The sequence below is a fragment of the Molossus molossus genome, unplaced genomic scaffold (assembly GCF_014108415.1).
Source record: "Molossus molossus isolate mMolMol1 unplaced genomic scaffold, mMolMol1.p scaffold_m16_p_14, whole genome shotgun sequence".
NCBI classification, from domain to species: domain Eukaryota; kingdom Metazoa; phylum Chordata; class Mammalia; order Chiroptera; family Molossidae; genus Molossus; species Molossus molossus.
The window spans coordinates 49,110,523-49,133,126 of NW_023425349.1; the positions used below are offsets into that span (position 1 = coordinate 49,110,523).

The 22,604-nt window shown below is 42.4% G+C and overlaps 1 protein-coding gene across 1 annotated transcript in view; it reads right to left on the reverse strand.

Annotated features, from left to right (window-relative positions):
* Nucleotides 1-15,812, reverse strand: part of GDA (guanine deaminase) — an 83,198-nt gene extending 67,386 nt beyond the window's left edge. Inside the window, exon 1 of the mRNA XM_036261286.1 lies at nt 15,519-15,812. Within this exon, the coding sequence (XP_036117179.1) occupies nt 15,519-15,641 (123 nt within the window). The 5' untranslated portion in view covers nt 15,642-15,812. The remainder of the gene's footprint in view (nt 1-15,518) is intronic.
* Nucleotides 15,813-22,604: the final 6,792 nt, after the last annotated feature.

Genomic DNA, 22,604 nt, shown 5'->3' on the forward strand with positions numbered 1-22,604 from the left:
TGCTTGGTGATCCAATAGTCCCTACAGAAGAAAATAAAAATACTTGCTGGAGGCCCACATCCCACACTCGTTTCACAGATGAGGAAGAAAGGCACCCAATGGATCCTGACTAGCCTGTGATCACACAGTCCTCTGAGTAACAGCATCCCTTCTCCAGTTCAGGTGTCCTCACCTCTGGCCTAATATACTGTTTTTATAATATTTAATTTATTAAATCTCTTTTACATACAACTCCTCAAAAAATCTAGTTATTAAGTTCTAAGAAAGATCTGTGATGGATGGAGACACCAATGAGCTTTTATTTTTCTCTCTCTCCTGGTCTTTATGCCTATTCCTTGCTCTTTGCTGTATCCTTTAAATAGTACAAGGAGAGCCATTTTTGCCAACCTGGATCCTATCTTTAAATTTAATGTATGCGAAGGCCCCCCACAAGCTACTGCAATTGGTTCATTCCAAGAGCTGTGGCGGGGGGGTGGGGGAGTGGGGAGTGTTTTTACGAGCACAGCATTCATTAGCCAAACCTGGGGGCTCTGGTCCAACATTCCTGTTACATTTTTATGGCAACCAGAGAATGGTATTTGATTCATATTCCCTGATTTTAAAGAGAAAAGAACTTTATGCTTCATTCTGTTTGTCTGATTTACAATTCATCTCTCTTCACCCCACTTGGTCACTGGGATGCAGCTGTGAAAGTAAACTACTTTGGTAGCAGTACATCTTCACTTGCTCATCAATTTTCCAAGAACATTACGACATTTTATAAAAATGCTAAGTTTTAGGGGGAGGATAGGAAGGAGGGTGTCTGCAGGAAAAAAGGAGAAACATTTGTAACAAAAATAAATTAATAAAAAAAATTTTTAATGCTAAGTTTTAGTTGTTTTTCAACTAGTTCAGGAGAGTTACGAGGGATACAACAAGAATAAGAAGCCCTGGCCGGTTTGGCTCAGCGGTTAGAGTGCCGGCCTGCAGCCCGGAGAGACCTGGGTTCGGTTCCTCGAAGGGCGTGTACCTTGGTTGCAGTTTGTCCCCGGCCCTGGTTGGTCGTGCAGGTGGTTGGTCATGAGAGTGGCAGCCACTCGATGTGTCCCTTTCACGTCGATGTTTTTCTCTCTCTCTTTCTCCCTCCCACTCAGGTAGGATAAAAATGTCCTCAGGTAGGATAAAAAAAAAAGAATAAGAAATTGCTGAGCTGCTGATGCTGCCAGGCTAGCTGAGCTTGCTGGTTGGTTAAGTGACACGAACAAGCATGCCCATGGGCAGGGTCCAGACATTAACCACCACAAACTCCAAGCATCTACCAGGGTCACCTGTGAAAGTCACGCCTGTGCATGCCAAGGGCCTGTGACAGGATGCATGCCAATCAAATCATTGCATACAGAGGTTGGGAGGAGAAATCCCAAGATTCGACAGGAAATTGCTTAATAGTATGCTTCTTGCAACATACACACCCCCAAAAAGGGATTTTTACATTTAAAAAAAAAAACAAAAGAGCCCTGGCCCATGTGGCCCAGTTGGTTGTGCACCAAAAAGTTGCTTGCTTAATTACTGGCCAGGATGTGGGCTTGATCTCATAAGGGACATGTAAGAGGAGGCCAATCAGTGTTTTTCTCTCTCCCTCTCCCTTCCTGGCTCTCTAAAAATCAATTTAAAATAATTTTTTAAAAAGTCTTGGCTAGTGTTTCTCAGTGGTTAGAACATCTGCCCATGCACCGAAGGGTCTTGGGTTCAATTCCTGGTCAAGAGCACATACCTGGGTTGCCGGTTCCATCCCTAGCCCAGGTCACGGCAACCAATCAATGTGTCCCTCTCACATCGATGTTTCTCTCTCTCTCTTCCCTTGCACTCTCTTTGAAAATCAGTGGGAAATAAATATATATCCTCGTGTGAGGATTAACAAAAAATATTTTTTAAGCCTAACAACAAATTCAAAACCTTGATTGGATTGTTTATTTGTTTAAGCTAAAAAGACATGATAGGGACCAATGAGAAAATCTGAATATGGATTATGGATCATTAGAGGACACTGGGAAATTACTATTAATTTTCTAAAGTATAATAATGATACTGTGGTCATGTAGGAAAGTGTTCTTAACCTAGTAGATGCAAACTGAAGACACTCATGATGTCTGCACTTAACTTCAATTATTTCAATAAAAACGGAATTAGTTAACATGGGGGGAAAAGCATGCTTCTTGGCCTACCTTTTGTCATGTTCAGTAATGCATTTCAACTGATAACAACTCCAGACAGTACAGATTGATTAAATGTACTTCGTATGCCATCAAATTGCTAAGGATTCAGATAAATGTATAAGAAATAACCCTCACCTTTCAAGAGTTTATTTTTCCAGCTGAGGAAATAAAATGTACATGTATATAGGAAATTGAGGACAATGCATGGTGACATGTTTTTCAAGGCCAAACTAACATTATAGACTAAACTGGGAAAACCCAGAGAAGGGAGAATATTTCTAGGGAGAACTAGAAAAATTAGGTTGGCTTTATTCTGGAGGAGATGATGAATAAGGTGTATATCAGGGAGAAAAAAGTGGTAAGGGTATTCAGGATGTAAAAAAAAAAAAACAGATGGGGAAGCCCAAAGACATGAAAAACTGTGAACTGATGTATTGTTCTATTGCCCTAACTGTCACATCATTTCCTTTCCACATCTTTTCTTCCTACTGTCCTCACACACTTCCTACTGCCCAGTTATTTGGCATTTTTGAAGCATCCAATCTTGCCTAGATGACACTTACAGTTGTTTCTTTCTAATTTCAGTGGCATATCTAGAATTAGTTTTCTTGTTTTTCTTCTTCCTACTTGATTGTATGGACAGAGAAAGAAAATAGAAGAGTGACTGTATAGGCCTCCATTCATACATAGAAAGGGAGTAGCTTTCATTCCGAATGTGAGTCACTTATATGTTGCTTTTCTAGCTGGAACAATTCTTCTGTTATAGTCATCCCCCCAGCAAAGAGAAAGGGGGCGTGATTTTTCTCACATCCTCGGGGAGGGCAGAAGTCCAAAAATGATTCCCTAGAACCGAACTGCATTTTTGAATACAGAAAACATCTGATTCTATTGTCTTACCTGACTTTATTTTCAAATCAATCTCAAATTTATTGAAAATCTATGTCTTCCCTTTTTGATCAAAATAAAATGAAAAGAGTTTCACTCTGACTAAATACCAAGACTTCCAATGCACTGAGATGTGAAATTATACTTCCGAGATAAGATAGTGAAATAATTTTTAAGAAGACTGCAATTAATCCCAATTCTGGCACATATAGGTTGCCAACCCTTTGGTTTCCATTAAGACATTTGCAAATAGGCAATACCAGCATGCTTACATAACTTTTACTAGTGCAAACATTTCTATAAAGTCCTTACTTGGGGAAATAAAACATAAATAGCATATTTGTATTTTACTACTGGTGAAGGCACTTTATTATTCATATGATAAATAAAAATATTACATATTTATTATTTCAAAGAGTTGTCTCAGGTCACTATCTGCATGTTCTTGTCTTCTTCCCACTCTAAAACCAAGCCAATTGCCACCCTCTCTCTCTACCAACATAAGTCTTCCTAATGTCAACAATAATTTCAGGTTTGCTTAAATCTATTGGATATTTTTCCAGTTCTTTTTTTTTTTTCCTCTTACTTTTACTTCATGGAACATGTGACATCTGCTCTACTCCCTCCATCTTGAAGTATCCCCATTCTTTGCCTCCTATGACACTCCCATCTCTGACCTCTGGGTTCCCCTTCTCACCCTACCCATCCTCTTTAACACCAAATTCAACCACTGGAGTTAATGTAGTTCCTGTTCACTTCTCAACCCTTACTCCACATTTTATATCTCCCTCTCAGATATCTCTTCTGAGCTCCAGACCTGCAGGCTAACACCTACTTGACATTTCCACATGTATATCGTAAGGTCACCTCAACTCAGCATGACCAAAACAGACCTCTGGGTCTGCCCTACCTGTGTGGACCTTTCTCCGTTTCTAACTTGGTGATGGTCATCCAGTTGTAGAAACCCTAAACCCAGGAGAAGCTTGTTCCTCTCCCTCCATATCCACCTGGTCATCAAATCCCACTGATTTTTGCCTCCCTGTTGTCTCACAAATGCACCTACTTCCCTCTACTCTACCACCACCTACCCATCTCTTCAGTGGTCCACTACAATCACCTTCTACCTCATTTCCTCTGGCAACTACTCTTTCCCTTCTCCAGACTGATCTCCACTCTGTTGATATATATATTTTTCAGTGCAAGTCTGATCTATCTAATGTCCTTTATTGGCTTTCCATTGCCCTTAGAATCAAGGGAAAGGCCTACAAAGACACTGATATGGCCATCATTTATGTCTCTAGCTTCATGTGTTTCTGCAACTCCCTCTTTCACCTCTTTTGCAATATCCCACATCTGTTTCTAGTTCCTCCCTTTTGCTAGGTCTTTGCATAAGCCTTTCCCTTATATTTCTCTGCCTAATCAATTCCCATTTAACCTCCAGACTAGGCTCAAAAAGCATTTATCTCCTCAAGATAAACTAAGTCCTCTGGCCTCACACTTCCATAGCACTCTGCATTTTTCTTTCTTAAAAATGATATACACACCAATGCTTATTTGATTATTGACTCTGAGTGAAAATAAGGCAGGACCTGCACCTCTTTTGCTCACCATTTATCCCTAAGCCCTGGAAGTTTTGGGTCCTTACCAGCTATTATCAGCTCTTATGAACTCCAAACACACTAGTTACACAGGGCTAGGGAATCCACACCATGCTGGAGCTTAAGGAGGTCCACAAGCACCCACCAGGCTAGGGACCTGGAGTGATTTCTAGGTTTTGCAATTCATAAAAGGGTTAGCACATACATGGGACCATCTTACAAAAGGCAGGAGGAAAACTGACTTCCAGTGAAATAATACAGAGGAAAATCTGCCCCGCATGTTGAGGACCTTAACAATGCAGCTGCTTGTGTTGCTCCTTCACACACACTGGCCACAGCCAGCTGGGAATGCAGTCACTCTTTCATGTCTACTCTGCCGGAACTACCTATGCCCCGAAAGGAATAGCAAGCAGTCTATTCTCTTCATTCTTCCATTCAGAAGCATTTACTGAATGCTGATTTTGTGCTAAAGCACTAAGTCCTGTGAGGGACAGGAGATGGACGATGAGAGCTATTGTTTAAGGAGGCTCTACCATGTTCCAGGACTGAAAATTGTAAGTGGCAATATACAAACACACTTAAGGTAAGTTACCATTTTATGAAGATGTGAACACTGAACAAACCATAAGATAAAAACCAAAGGGAGTAAACAGGACTTTATAACCTACATTATCTCAGGTCCTAAACACAGTCCATGATTCAGGCACTTGAGAACTTTATGAGGTCTCAGAGTTCAATTAAAATCGACTCTTATGAACACATGTGACTACATCAAACTCAAAAGCTTCTGTGCAGCAAAAGATACAATCCTCAAAATGGAAAGGCAACCCACTGCATGGGAGAGAATAACTGCCAATGATATATCAGATAAGAGGTTAGTTTCCAATATATATAATAGAGTGCTCATACAACTCAACAAAAGGAAGACAAAGAACCCAATTAAAAAATGGGCAGAGTTCTATAATAAATGGTGATGGGAAAATTGGACAGCTACAGGCAAAAAAATGAAACTAGACCATCAACTTACACCCTACACAAAAATAAACTCAAAATGGATAAAAGACTTAAATGTGACTCATGAATCCATAAAAATCCTAGAAGATGCTGTAGGCAACAAAATTTCAGACATCATACGCAGCAGAATTTTCATTGATACATAACCTAAGGCAACAGAAACAAAGGAGAAAATGAACACATGGGACTACATCATCTTAAAAGCTTCTGCACAGCGAAAGATACAATCATCAAAATGGAAAGGCTACCCACTGTATGGGAGAGCATAATTGCCAATGATATATCAGATAAGGGGTTAATTTCCAAAATATATAGAGTGCTCATACAAGTCAACAAAAGGAAGACAAAGAACCCAATTAAAAAATGGACAGAGGAACTAAATAGACACCTCTCCAAACAGGACATACAAATGGCTAAGAGAAATATGAAGAAATGCTCAACATCACTAATCATCAGAGAGATGCAAGTTAAAACAACAATGAGGTATCACCTCACACCTGTCAGAATGGCCGCAATCAACAAGTCATCAAACAACAAGTGTTGGCGAGGGTGTGGAGAAAAGGGGACTCTAGTACACTGCTGGTGGGAATGCAGACTGGTGCAGCCACTATGGAAAACAATATAGTGTTACCTCAGAAAATTAAAAATTGAACTTCCAATTGATCCAGTGATCCCACTTCTAGGAATATACCCTAAGAAGCCTGAAACACCAATCAGAAAGAATATATGTACCCCCATGTTCGTAGCAGCACTATTTACAATAGCTAAGATCTGGAAACAGCCCAAATGTCCATCGGTAGACAAATGGATAAAAAAGCTGTGGTACATGTACACAGTGGAGTACTATGCAGCTGTAAGAAAGAAAAACCTCTTATCTTTTGAGACGACATGGATGGACCTGGAAAGTATTATCCTAAGTGAAACAAGCCAAACAGAGAAAGATGAGTATCATATGATCTCACTTATTTGTGGAATATAATGAACATAACAGTCTGAGGAATGCGGTAGTCCTAAAGACGTGGAAGTGGGGTACAGACTGACAGTCCCCAGAAGAAGGGTTGTAGGGGAGAGATAAACCACAGAATTTATATGAATGTATGCATGAACAATGAACATGGACAACAAAGCTGGGGACAGGGTGGGGAGGCATGGGGAAGGGGGAATATCGATGAGAGAGAACATTGATTGGCTGCCTCCTGCATGCCCCTCACTGGAGATCCAGCCTGCAACCCGGGCATGTGCCTTACTGGGAATCGAACTAGGACCTCTCAGTCCATGGGATAACGCTGAATCCACTAAGCCACACCAGCCAGGCAACAGTGAAAGGTTTTGAGAAACAGATTTCAATTAGAAGTTAAATTTAAAGTCAATATAATTTATCCTTTAGATTTAGTAATTTAATGTGATATAATCAACTAAACATTGTTTTCGCAAAGGAAAAGGGTGCGGCTTTTAAGAAGGTAAGCAACAATGTCCAAGTCACGCATGAAGTAAGATCTTATGGGAAAAGATAAACATTTATTGCTCAACTTTAGAAAATGTATCAGAAGAGATGAATTTGTCCTTATCTTTAATCTTAGGGATTGACTCTGTATTAACAATTTAAGTAAGGAAAGTTATTGTAACTTGGCTATTTGACTATCTAAAAACAAAGAGCTACATGATGGTTTTAGAACAGAGAAAATTCATTCAATGTATAGTTATCAGATATTAATTTCAGGGTTAAGATTAACACCCTGAGCCTCAGTTTTCTTGTCTGTAAAATAAAACCAGTTTCACTTCATAAAGCAATCAGGACAATTGGCCTTTGCAAAGCACTGAGCACAGGACCTACCATATAACAGGTGTCCAGTAAATATTCAATATTATTATAGCTGTTAATATGATCCACATCAAACAGTATCATCATCAGTGTGGCTCCTGTCTACACGTTTATAATCCAGTGTCATAGGCAAGAAGCCAAATGCAACGCAAGAAGATGACTTACAAGCAAAATTTATTTCCTTTTCATTCACATTATGGTATCTGAATGCACAATTGCTTAATATAAGAGATGTGTTACTGATATTTTAACTGATCAAACTTTTTAAATCATAATTTAAATGTACCATGGAACTCTTCAAAAAGTTACCATTGTAGTTGAGTGACAGTTGAGACTTTATCTTGTATTTTGTTCTCTTAGTGCCTTGGATGCACCAGGAAAGAATGAAACGTTGCTCTCCTTCCTAGAAGGGAAGCTAAATATTAGTGTGACCACAGGGCTCTGTATGAGTGGTTCTCCAACAAGCTGAGCATAGGGGTGTAGAGTGGCCACTGAGGGGCCCTTGGTGAACGCCACATCCAGCCTGGACAGGACAGACTGGTGACAGCAGACAGATGACTGGGATCAGCATCCACGCGCTGCATCATGTGACCACAAAAGACAAAAGCGCCATGATCACCATGGATTTAGAGATAAGGGGTTATCTTCATTTAAGAACTACACATATGGAAAATCCCCTTTCAAATTCCTTGAGGGAGGGCAACAGTTTTGTCTTGTTCCCTAAGAAGATGACTTACAAGCAAACATGAATAGGACCTAGGACATAATAAACACTGAATCAATATCTGGGAATGAATGGACCCTGGGAATCCTTGCAGAGTGAAAAGAAAGGAAAGAGAAGTCCCAAAGTGACTGATATTGGAGTTTCCAATAATTTTATGAGAGAAAACATTGATTGGCTGCCTCCTGCATGCCCCTCACTGGGCATCCAGCCTGCAACCTGGGCATGTGCCTGACTGGGAATCGAACTAGGACCTCTCAGTCCATGGGATGACGCTGAATCCACTAAGCCACACCAGCCAGGCAACAGTGAAAGGTTTTGAGAAACAGATTTCAATTATAAGTTAAATTTAAAGTCAATATAATTTATCCTTTAGATTTAGTAATTTAATGTGATATAATCAACTAAACAATGTTTTCGCAAAGGAAAAGGGTGCGGCTTTTAAGAAGGTAAGCAACAAATGGATTACCTCAAAATTTTAGAAATATTTTAAAAAGAGACATAATTAGCACCCGAATGATTAGATCAATACATTTCTGGTACATTAATCACTGAAAGCATTTAAACAAAAGATGGACAAGAATGTTGCACAGACGAAACAGTCTTATTTAAGGTGCAAGAGTAGACGATCTGAGGTTTTGACATTCTGAGGTCCTTTATTCTTTCTGGAGTCTGATGAAAGTTATGAACCCCTCATAGAAAAATCCATACACAGACACTGCAACAATTGCAGGAGGGAGAGAAGAGATTAATAGATGACTGTTTAAAGAAAAACAGGGTAAGAAGAATCTGAGATCCCTCTGGAATCTACATCGGTCTATAAAAGTCACCTCTTACCAACTCCTTTGTAAAGCTCATGTATATCTTTCCTTAATCAGTTTTGTAAATTTAAGATATATACATATTGTTCGATCAGGTTAAGAGCCATCACTTTTTGCCCTGGCTGGTTTGGCTCAGCGGTTGGAGTATCGGTCCACAAACCAGAGAGTCCCGGGTTCGGTTCCCTCTAAGGCAGTGGTTCTCAACCTGTGGGTCGCGATCCCTTTGGGGTTTGAACAACCCTTTCACAGGGATCGCCTAAGACATAACAGTAGCAAAATTACAGTTATGAAGTAGCAACGAGAATAATTTTATGGTTGGGGGTCACCACAACATGAAGAACTGTGTTAAAGGGTTGCGGCATTAAAGGTTGAGAACCACTGCTAAGGGCATGTACCTCGGTTGCAGTTCATCCGTGGCCCTGGGTGGGGTTGCGTGGGTGGCAACCAGTCTATGTGTCTCTCTCACGTTGATGTTTCTTTCTCTCTCTCCTCCTCCCTCTCTCCCTCCCACTCTATCTGAAGACAAATGCAAAAATGTCCTCAGGTGAGGATGAAAAAAAAAAAAGAGCCACCACTTTTTGCATTCTTTGGGGAACGCTGGGGTGGTGAGAGGGCTGTACATTTGGAGTATTCCCAGACTTTAAGTTGTATGAGTGCTGAGAACCGAGATGTTAACATAGCTTAACTGACAAGAGCACATCAAACAGGGCCAAAGGAAAAGATTGAGAAAAAGGTGTCACCGCTTCATCAGTGAAGGAGCCAGGGGGTGACTGACAGGACAGCAGGGAATCTTAGACTTGGCTGCAACATGAAGATGGCTTTGTCATCTAGGATCAAAAGGCACAGCAAGGAAGGAGGCAGGCCTGAGAGAGTGAAGAGCTCAGGTGGCTGAAACGGTAACCAGAGACTTTAATCAAATCTGGAGAGGTAATAAATGCTGGAGAAGAAACATCTATATTCAAATCCCAACTCCATTCTTTCCTGGCTGAATAGCACGGGGCAAGCCACTAACAGTTTCTCTGCAAAGAATATGTTCCTTATAATTATATCCACTGATAGAGTACAATCCTTTACCCTGCAACACTGAGCATTTGGCTTTAAGTGGTAAATCCATAACTCACTGTGAATTGAATGTGTTGCTGTGATCTCATCAATGAATCCAGTTCTTTAGTATACTAAATACATAGCATATAGTAGGTATTCAATATTTGCAGAATGACTGAGTAAGGACATTACGTAGGTAATGGAGTGCTCAAAAGAAGCAACCCTACAAAACTCTACCTTGCCTAGGAAAGTTGTTACACATAATGATAAGACACAGTGTCCACCTAGGAGAAATTCTGGTCTGAATGCAGCATCAAGAACAGACATGTATGAGAACTTCAGGTCAGGATGGTGGCGTAGGTAAACACAGACTCACCTTCTCCCACAACCACATCAAAATTACAACTAAACTACAAAACAACCGTCATTCAGAACCGCCTGAAATCAAGCTGAATGGAAGTCCTACAACTATGAAAATAAAGAAGCAGCCACATTGAGACTGGTCGGAGGGGTGGAGGCATGGACAGGGGTGCAGGCACACACGTGTGGCGGATAAAATTCAGAATACCTCAGCTGGAAAGGCCCTCTTTGAGGAGCAAGGAGGCCCTGTACTACACCAGGACCCCCAGCTCAGGGTTCCAGTGCCAGGAAGAGAAGTCCCTATCACTTCTGGCTGTAAAACCCAGTGGGGCCCAGGCTGGTTTGGCTCAGCGGTTAGAGCGTCGGCCTGCGGTCCAGAGAGACCCGGGTTCGGTTCCCGCTAAGGGCACGTACCTCAGTTGCAGTTTGTCCCCGGCCCTGGTTAGGTCTTGCGGGTGGCAGCCACTCGATGTGTCCCTTTCACATTGATGTTTCTCTCTCTCTCTCTCTCCCCCTCCCGCTCTATCTGAACAAAAAGTGGGAAAATGTCCTCGGGTGAGGATAAAAACAACAAAAACTGTGGGAACTGAGGCTGAGAGAGGCTGAGGCTGCTGGAGCCCAGGCAGTTCCTCTTAAAGGGCCCGCACATGGACTTGCTCTGTCTTGCTCCCACCAGGCTCCAGTGTGGGGGAGGCAGCTTGAAAGGCACCAGAGACATATGGGGAAGAACTGAGTTGTTTGGCATCAGGGCCAGAGCTGGAGAGGCAGCTTTCTCCTGGACAGACGTGCTGGTGGAGACTGTTGTCCCATTGGTGGGCCCTTCCCCCAGGGGCAGGCAGAAAGGCACCATACCTGTGACTACAAAAACATGGCTCACACTGTTTGCCTGGCCCTGGTGATTCCCTGAGGCCCTGCCCCACCCAACTCCTGGAACCACCCATGCTATTTCCAGTGGCTTTACCATAGGGTTGACCAGTCTTGGTTCTTGCTTCAGATTTTCCTAAATCCTCTCAAACAAGCAGCATCTGACCTCAGCAGGCCCCATCCCTCTTGCTAAGTGGCCCCAGGCCTGGCACTAGAAGTAGCCAGCCTTGGTTCACAGCTTGACTTTGCCTGGGCACCTCCAAGCCCAGCACAAGAAGCAGCCATCTGCAGATAGCTTTGTAGCTTACGTCTGGTGGCCCTGGGTAGTACACAGTCAGTGGCTGACCTTGCTCCAGAGCCAGCACACCCAGTAGACAGCTTCAGACCACATCAAAACACCACCACCCAATCACCTCCACAACTGACACACTCAAGGAGTGGACTCAGTGGGTACCAGAGCCCTGAGGAAGTACATCTTGGTCTGGATAGTGGGCCCCTGCACAGCTGATCCTCCAAGGTAGTCAGAGGGCACAGCCAGTCCTTGCAGCTGATCAGCCTGAGTAAATGCCTCCCATTGATATACCAACAGCAATCAAGACTCAATTACAACAGAAGAGGGTACAGTCCACACAAGGGGTGCACCTCGTGGGCCCAGCTGGGGTGAACAGGGAGGCTGTGCCACTGGACCCTACAGGACACCTACTACAATAGGCCACCCTATGAAGCATAGGGGACATAGCAACTATACCTGATAAAAAGAAACAAACATAGGGAGGCAGACAAAATGAGGAGATAAAGAAACATGTCCCAAATGAAAGAACAGAACAATCTACCTTCCGGAAAGTAGGAATTTGCAAGATAATAACATGATACTTGGGCATGAGCATGTTTCTAATGAAAACAAAGCTGATTTGACAGTCACAGAAAGGAGGGCTTAACCCAAACTTCCTCTTCAAGTTCGCAGGATATTCTGAGGTCCTGTGCTTGGCAGGAAGATGGGTCTCCACCTCCCCAAGCAGAAAGAAAGCATGACTCAGAACCACTAAAATTTGTGATTTACCCTGTGAGAACTCCTGACAAAGCAAGATGGTGATGCAGTCTCAGGTGAAATAAAAGTGTTGCTCCTCCCGGCAGTCTGGGGATTTATAGATCATTGACTTACCCCCTTCACCAGAGCCAATTAACCTTTCTCTGCATGTCCAAGTACTATGTGTTCTTTAATGTCCATCTCAATTTTGGCTTCCTTCATCAAGCTTTTTCTATCACCAGCCAATCTGTATCCCATGAAACAATTTAACACATTCACAAACATTTTTCCAACCCAATCCAGGTTATTTGACACGAAAGCTACCAATTTTGTCCACCTCTCTCCATCTCCATTGCTGATAATAACTGCTGGTGTTTATTGGGCATGTGCTACATGCAAGACATTAATCTATGCACTTGACAACTATTTATTCTTTTTAATACTTTCAATGACCCTATGAGGTAGACTATAGTAATATTTATACATGTGGAAACTTGGAAGTAGAATTAAGTAACTTGATCAAATTCACATAGGTTGTAAGTGAGCAGGTAAATGGTAAAGACCGAACTTGAACCCAGGTCTCTGTTTCTCCACAAGACTTTCTTCTTCTATTCCAGGACATTACCTCCAAAATGATTGTCTTCCTTGCTCTTGCCTCCATGTAAATGTGCATTAAAAGACACAAGGCATCTTTACTTAATCTTTAAAATCAACCTGATCTTGTTGCTTGTGGAATCAGGCAATTTGGTAATATTTGAGCATACAGTGTTTCGAGATTAATTAAATATATGCAAATGAATTATACAGGCTGGGCTCTTTCTTTTGAAAAGCTACATGTCATTTTTTTTTATTGATTAATTTTTGTTACAGATGATTCTCCTTTTTTCCCCCACCTACATGTCATTTAAGTGGAAAAACTAACTCTGAATTCAAAATGCCCAATACTAAAATGTTGACTGGAGAATTAATTTTAACTAACCTAATTTTGAATGAGCTTTAATCAATTAAAAGTAGTGAGTCATTACCATTCTCTGGGCCTAAATGAATTATATGAAATAAGGGATGAGGTCTAGAAGGGAAAGGGAGAAGGACGGAGGAAGTCATGTCCCCTCTCTCTGAGATGCGACTCCAGACCTGAACTCAAAGCAGGTAACTGAGCTCCCAAGAACCCAGACAACTGGTTCTATCACACAGCCTATACACGGTGGCTACCCAAAATGTAATCCACCCAGTACCTGTGTTGGAACCTCCAGGCCTACAGATTCAGATGCTCTGAGGATGATGCCCAGGAAGCAGCATTTTGATAAGCACCCGTTAGATGTTTCTGATTCATCCCAACATTTGAGAACAGCTTTTGGAGCTCAGTAAAAATGTAAAGATCATGAGAATGCCTCATGTTTATCATGGAGATATAATTTTCTGCTTAGAATTTGAATATTTTTAAGTAAATAAGATATTTATCCCAGCAACTCCAAAGGCAAGGCATGCCCGCTTTCAAAACGAGAGAAATCAAGTCCTGACTTATATATGACACGTCTTTCCCTTTACACACAGTCAGAAATCAACTGCTTTGCACCTAGGAGCAGAGCAGTAAACAGTCACCAATTCAGTGATTAGGGCATTTTATACAATCAGTTAAAGCCACTTGATTAACTCACATTTGTATTCAATTCCTAGTTAATTTTATCTTGTGGCGAAAAGGCATTTTTCTAAATTTATTACTTCAGTATGTTTCACAGTTAGGAATAGACTTCCTGACTCAACTACTAATTATATGTTCTGGACACTCTTTTATTCTTCTTCTGTACAACACCCAGCAAAGGTAATTTTTTAGATAAATTACTTCCTTTTCTTATTCCTCTTCACTGGTTAAAGCCAGTCCTCAAACTCACTCTCTTGCCTGCTATCCTACAATTAAATTCTGGATAAGGGAAATTAATTTTTAAAAATTATCCCAAGAGTCAAACACCTCCTTGTGGTTAGGCAAACAACTCTGACCTTTCCCAGTTTAGCAGTCCTTGTTCCTTTGCTTCTTGGGACTTGCCCTGAGCCTAAGGGTTCCCTGAAACTTTGGGGCTAAAGTACACAAGGCAATATAATTAATCGGTCCTAGTGTTTTGGGGAGTATCCCCATTTGGGGGAACTCTGAGAGTTCGATCACCTTGGAAACACAACAGCACGGAGAATATTTTTTTAAGCACCATAGGAAAACAGGGTTTAGTTATTCCCAAATGTAAGAGTCACCATACAAAACTCCCACTGATTTGGAAGAATCTTTAGTCAGGAATAGTATCGTCAAGCTGACAAGTCACAATACATGTTCTTTTGTTAAACAAACTGATGGGGAAAAGCTCAAAAATCTCCCATCCCCATCTTAGATATTTTTCTTCTGAAAATGTAATGCCTTTCACTTATCAAACTGGCCAGGCCACTACTGATACAGTTACCACCGAGTTTGGAACAGGAACTATTAGACATCAAGTTACCCATGTCATTTGCAGAAACCCTGACTTTGGAAAAGAAAATGTAGAAGATACACTCATAGAAGACATTTTGCACCTTAAAATGGAACTGCTTGCTTTGATGCAAATGGTGAGTTGGGGGAGTGGGGTGGATAATTTCTCTCAGACTATCCTTTCTACTATTACGAGTTGTTTAGTTTGAATCATTAGGAAGTATATTGTCTGTTGAATGATCACGTGAATGAAATTAGTACTTGTTTATTCTATGCACTGAAAGGATTAAAGACCACTGATCAAATTTCCCCTCCTCTGTGATTCCTTTCGCAATAAATTTACGTAGCGCCTAGCCTGTGCCAGCCACTGTGCCAAGTACCCGATAGACAAAGATGAATGAAGTGAGGTTCAAGTCCACTAATGCTCTCTTAAGATTTGCGAGGGAATAGCCTCGCTCTCCCTTCACTACCGCCTGGACGGCTGTCGAACCAATGGCTCCCGGCTTCTGGGAACACGTTACTCCCTGGCCGGCCCAAGAACCTAACGCCAGGATTCTTTCGGCTTCCCCAGCACCAAGCACTCAAGTTCAACTCTGGGGCCACGGCACTCGCCCTGCACCGAGCGAACTCGGGGCTCGCGGGGCACCTTGCGCGACTCCTTCCACCTGTCCGTCCGCCCGCCAATCGGGCTGCGCCAGACCCTGCGCCCGCTTACTTTGCCGCTGTCGCTCACGCCGAGGAGGTGATCCCGCAGCACCTCCATAGGGCAGGTCCAAGTGGAGTGGACGAAAGTCCCTCGGAAGATATGCGCCAGGGGCGGCATCCGGGCGGCACACATGTCAGGCGGCCGAGCGCAGAGCCGGGTCGGCGGGCCGAGCAGAGCGCACCGGGCGGAGGCGCAACGAGGGCTCCCGTGGCTGCGGGCGGCTACTGAACCAGCTCCAGCCTGGTCCTGCCCCCGCTTTCCCTGGCGATCACCTGCCCCCTGCAGGCCGCGCCCAGGGGCTGGCTCCCTGCCTCTTCCATACCAATAGGATTTTCCTCCCTGGACTTGGCACAAGCTCCCGTGGGTGTGGTCTTTCTCTCCTCCTCTGCTGGCTCCGGTGGATGGGGTCTTTCTCTCCTCTGCGTTAGGTTTTGATACATTAACTCTTTGAATTTCCAAAATCACCCCTCACGTTGCAGTTCTTTTCATCCGTGGTGGCTGTCACCCACACAAGGAGCAGATGAAGGAAGGAGCTGAGGGAGTCAGGATTCCAGCCCTGTACCTTGAATTGGTCACTAAATTTGATTTTGCTCTATCCCCCGATCTCCCCCATCTTTCTTCAGCTGGCACAGCTGGCGTTTCAGATGCCTGTTTTCTCTGTCCTTTAAACTCGTAAGGCTGTTAGTGGCCAAATCCTGGACTCTTCAACCTGTACCACCCGCAGCTCCGTTCAGCCCTGTCGGTTTAGACTAATGGGTGAAAGGTGGGTTAGGGTTGCCAACCTTACAGACAGGTTTTATTTTCAGTTTCTGCCAAATGCAGAATTTGTCCCAACCTAATGGTCTGGAAGCAGAGCTTACAGAATTCCGGGGAGCTCCACCACTGGAGGCTAATCCGGACCCCAGACTACCTCTCTTTACCTTGAGGCCAATATGTTGGTCCTTTTGTCCATCCACAAACAATTCTAATTTTTCTCATACCTAAATTAATCTCTTTGATTTCTTTCTAGTTATGCCAGGAGGGAAAATAAATACTCAACCCAACTAGCTAGGAATGGCAGTGTGAAATGGCTCAGTGGAAAAGTGCTGGGTTAGGAACCAAGAGACTAAGGTCAACGAAGGAGGGCCTCAGCATCCTTATCATCCTCATTTGTGAAAGTGGAACTTGGACTGGGTAATTGCTAAGACTGCTTCTATGTTAGTGTTTCTTTCCTACACTACACCCATAAAGCCCTTCACTAAGTTCTTCCCAAAAGACCAACTGTTTTCCACTCAGGGCCTTTGCACATGCTGCTCCTTCTGCCCCTAATGCCTCCTGTGGATCTTCACATGGCCAGCTCTTCTTACTACTGGTTTACCTCAGTTGTCAGTTCTTCGGAGCAACCTTCCCCCACCACCAAGCTAGTAGCAACCCCCTGCCCCAGAAATGTCTATTTCATTAATTCATCCTTTAGTGGACACTGCATTTATCATATCCATCCACATGGATTCCATGTTTTTTCATTTATTTCTGCTTCACTTCCCCCAATACACGTACACAAAAAGTAATAAAAGTACCCCAAGCACAGGGCTTTATGCTTAGAACAATGCTTGGTGTTTCATACATATTTACTGAATAAATGATGAAACGGTTTTTCTGGGAGCAGAGCAATAACCCGAGATAAATATCCAGTTTGGAGTCTTACATAAAGAATAAATGTTACATTGTGGTGCATGAGCAGGCTTTCTCTGAATTGTTGCCTTTCTAATATAAGGTTAGCTTATATGAACAATTTATTATTTTCTCAATTCCTTCATTTCCCCCACTGTCTAGGGTGATCAACTCATTCCAGGTTATGGGAGACTTCCCTGGTTTTAGAATGGGAAGTCTCAAAATCCAGAAAACTCAGTCCCATGTCCACCCTCCTACCAAACACTCAGGTAAGGAGCCCTGGAGCTGAGAGCATTGCACTTGCCTCGTGGAGACATTAGCCCTTCCTCCCGATCCTGAAGACCACACTCCCTCCTGGCAGCCCCAACAGCCAGACACTGAAAACATCCTCTTGACCTAGGCCTGTGCACACACAAACCTTGGAAAGAGAAGGAAGAAAATGTCTGGCTGTTATTACAAAAAAGAAGTCAATCACATGCTTCTAAAAGATGTGTTGGTTCCCTAAAACAGACACAGCTAATCTATTTCTAATGAAAGTCACCTAAATATCCAACAATTGAGACTAGTGAATTAGAATGTATCTACTCAGTAGAATATTAGGCAGTTATTAAAAATAATCAGGGGAAATATGTAGCCACATGGGAATTACATATAGTTAAAATGTTCAGTTGTTGTCTTTTCTAATGGCATTATGCTTGGTTAAAAATCATGAAACACCTATAGGCAAAATGGAGAGACTTGAAAAGATATACCAGCCCTGGTTGGTTTGGCTCAGCAGTTAGAGAATCGGCCTGTGGTCCAGAGAGACCCGGGTTCAGTTCCCACTAAGGGTGGCAGTTTGTCCCCGGCCCCAGTTGGGGTTGTGTGGGTGATGACCAGTCGATGTGTCTCTTTCACGTTGATGTTTCTCTCTCTCTCTCTTCCTCTCTCTCTCCTTCTTGCTCTATGAAAAAATGTCCTCGGGTGAGGATTAAAAAAAAAAAAAAAGATATACCAAACAGTGGCTACTGTTCTGTTGAGACCATGGAATTGCTGGGGAATTTTGTTTTGATGTTTACTGATATTGTTGCCTGTGGCTCATGGTATGAGTAATTATAGTGTAGCTTTAAATAAAGTAGATCTTTAAATAAAGCAGAAGGAATGGCCACAGGCCTCCACGTGACATGGCATTTGCATTCCTCAGGTAAGTGCTCACTCTCCCAAGCAGTGCACTGTCTGCTTCCATTCCCAGCCCAGTTTGAGACCCCTCGCTCAGGATCCAGCACCCTCAGCTCGGCCACACATCACCAAGTCTTGGCTTGCTGCCCACTCTCACCCCTTCTCCACCCTCAGACTCGGAGACTCCTTTAAAAATTGTTGGTCCTCCTGCCATTGTGAAGCCGGTCCTGGTCTCCCCAGGGAAATGTTCTCAAGGTTACTAAGGTTTGGAACAGAAAAGGAGTGCAGAGCTTTTATAGTCACCTTTGAAACAGTCGAAACACATTGCAAGCTGGCTTCTGGTTAATATGGTTATACTCATCAGGAAAAAGTATGCAACAAATGGTATAGATTGTATTTCCATCGTCTCAAGGAAATCGCAGTTTCTATTCTTCAGCTCTTTCTATAGCCTGTGTTTAAATTCATGCACGGTTAGAATTGAAAGAGGCTTAGAGATTATTATTCAATGTACATTTCACTGCTAGTCTCTAGTATTACTATTCCCTGTCAGTAATGGCTCCTTTCACCCTCACCAATGCAATTCTCAAAGGAAATCCACCAATGCTGTGCGCTTTCAGGGCCGCACCCCACATTTCACTGCCTTCTGAAGAAAAGAGACTCTCCTTTGTATGGAGGCTTCTTCAGGCTCTTCTTCCTTCCCTCCTACCCACTGTGCATCAGTGTGGCTCACGGTCTCACTGTCTGCAGTGCCCTTGTACAGCCTTCCATGGTGCCTGCCTCACTTGACTACCCACTCTCCCTGATCAAATCCTTCAGCTGAATTGCTCAGCCCCCGCCCCTCTTTACACTTCCCCTCTCTCTGGTGTTCCGTGCTCCTCCTTTATTAGTCTGTCTCCCCAGAAGATTGTGTTCTCCTAAAGAACCATGCTATTTTTCTTTCCTTTCTTTCTCTGTATCCCCTAACACAGAGCCTGGCCAAGAGGAGCTGCTCAACAGATTTATATAAATGCTGAATTTCAAGAGATGGCTCTAATGCCTTTATTTTAGTGATTAAAAAATAAGGGGCTATAGTGTGTTAATGGTGAGATTTTCACTGGGACTAGAACTCAAGAAAGAGCTTTAGCCTGGGCCGGGGTGGCTCGGTTGGTTGAGCATTGTCCCATGCAGTGAGAAGTCCCTGTGTGATTCTCCACCAGGGCTCATGCCCAGTTTGTGGGTTCAATCCCCAGCAGAAGGAGTGCAGGAGGCAGCCCACTGAGGTTTCTCCTTCTCCCTCCCCCTAAAATCAATAAAAGCGTATTTTTTAAAAAAGGAAAGAGCTTTATTTCCTTGATTTAGTTTTACAACATTTTATAATGAAAATTTTCAAACATACAGGAAAGCAAAAAAGCTTCATTACTTAAACTCACATTTCTCCCTACTTCAGATGGAAACAAGTGGTCTCAAAACTCCCCAACTACTACATCAGACCCGAACCTCTAATTGCCTGAGGCAAAGGACGGGGCCATAGTATGATCAGTTTTGACCTTTTGATCATCTTATTGGTGTAATTATACCTGCAACGAGCCAATCTCTCCTGCTAGATAGAACATGACCTGTTTCAAAAGGCTTTCTTGTCTACTCTGTCACAACAACCCTATAAAGTAGGAAGAGGGTGTACATTAGTCATTTCAGAGACGAAGAAACTGAGGTTCAGGGGCATTAGCTTGCCTCTCCACTTAGGACAGGATGGACCCAGGTCTTGACGACAGTTATCCTCACACATTGGCTCCTCACAGCAGACGGCGAAGGCTTTTCCGTTCCGTTTCCCATGACTCCCTTGGTCACTGCACTGTGCGTTGCCATCTACAACTTTCACGTTGTCCATGGTCTTTCAACCATTGCCAGTGACACACAGACCCTCCCTGAAGTAAAACCAAAGTAGGAATAGAAGGAGGACCTTGGGAAGATAAACAATCCGATTAGCATAGGTTAGTAAAATGATCCAGGGAAAAGAACTCATGTTTTCATGAAGCACAGAGAATAAGGGGCAGGTGGGTTAAACGAGAAGCCACTTCCCTCTCCTATCCACAGCGAAATAAGTGCCTGCCTATTTTATTTATTCTTTTTGTGTAGCTAAATCTATCAGTTTCCATGGTGCCCCACGTTCACCATGGAAACTCTGACAAGCTTGTTATGCTTTAAGGGGCTGGGGGGGTGGGGAGGAGACACACCAAAAATCTGAGATGGAATAAATGCATTCCTTTTAAAATTGTGTTCTTCGGAGTAGGAAGTCTTGATGGATAGCAAATCATAATGAGCTCAATTTTCCAGTTCTTAAGTGAGAATGCAGGTTTGCGTACCCATCAAAGGAGTACCCTTGCCCCCACAAAAATTACTTTGTCTGTGCAGCACTAGTTAAGTCTGTGCAGACATCACTACTGCATTTACTGGCAATAAAGAGAGATGGCTCAGTCCTCATTTAGCTAATTTTTATGAGACTATAGTGCTAGTCCCTATATATTTTATTCTGTTTGTTATGCAACCAATATTTATTGGAAATCCATAGTATGATAGGCATTACACTAAGCATTGTGGATATGACAATGTACAAAACAGATACTGTCCTACCTATTTGCAACTTACACTAATCTTCCTCCTCACCTCTAAGAGTGGAATTAATCATTTTCATAGCGTTAGCATAGCAGTTCCCTAGCATGATTGTATAATAGTATATTATCATATACACTGCATATTAACTTTTGTGATATGAATATAATAAAAGGCACTTAAGATTGGACCTCAGCCCTGGCCAGTTCAGCTCTGTGATTAGAGCATTGGCCCACAGACCAAAGAGTCGCGTGTTCGATTTTGGTTAAGGGCATGTACCTTGGTTGCAGTTCATCCCTGGCCCTAGTCAGGGTCGTGCAGGAGCAACCAATCAATGTGCCTCTCTCACATCGATGTTTTTCTCTCTCTCTCCCCTCTCCCCCACTCTATCTGAAGATAAATGGAAAAATATCCTCAGATGAGGATTAAAAAAGAAAAGATTGGAGCTGAAGTGACACATATTGATAATAGTGCAGAAGTAGGTGATTTCTTTAACATTATTTGTCTTAAAGAGGTCTATATTTTTAAGTAGATACTTTATTATTTTGTAAAATTTTATAAGTTCATTTTTAAAGATTTAAATATTTTTTAAAATGCTCACATCTATCATTACAACCCTTGAGGTTTTCTTAGAGAAAAAGAAAATACAAAAGATAATAGGCTATATGGTTTTCTGTTTTTTAGATAGAGTGGGAGAGAGAGAGAGAGAGAAACATCGACGTGAAAGGGACACATCGAGTGGCTGCCTCCCACACAACCCAACCAGGACTGGGAACAAACTGCAACCGAGGTACATGCCCTTAGCAGGAACCGAACCTGGGTCTCTCTGGACTGCAGGTCGACGCTCTAACCACTGAGCAAAACCAGCCAGGACAATAGGCCATATGTTTGTAGAGAGAAAAGTAAGCTAGAAAAAAGCTACCTCTACTTTATAGAACAGCAATTATATTTAGAGAAATTTAGGAAAAGGTATATGTTTTATACCTGAATTTTAATGAAGAAAGGAAAACTTTAAGACAAGAAAATTGAGTTTCCACCTGAACTAGGCTGGTGCTGAGAGATCTTTTCCTGGGTAGAAAGCTTTCAGTACCATATTATGTCTGTCTCCATCACCTACTCTTACTGCTGACCCTAAGGATCACATGGCACCATAGCTGTGACAATAAGCTCAAAGCACAGAGTATTGACTTGATGTTACTTTACCTACATGTCTACTCTAACACGGGTTATAAAGATATCTTACATTCGCCCTGGCCAGCTCAGCAGTGACAGCACCAGCCTGCACACCAAAGAGTTGAGGGTTCAATCACCCTGGTCGGGGTCATGCGGGAGGCAACCAATTGATGTGTCTTTCTCACATTGATGTTTCTCTCTCTATCTCTTCCTCCCACTCTGTCTGAAAATAGAAAAAATATCCTCAGGTAAGGATTAAAATAATATATATATACATATCCTACATTTAATATTAAAAGATAAACACTAGATAGAATCAATATCTATGGGTTCCTATTACAGCTCAGCCTCTAGCGAATGATGTCTTGGGAAAGTCATTCCACCTCTTTGGTCCTTGGTTTCCTCATCTGTAAAATGGGAAATCACACGCTATCACTGGTTCTATATTTCTTTACTCCCCAACACTTATTTTCTTCTTTTTATTTTATTTAATTTTTAATTAATTAATTAATTAATTTTTGTTAC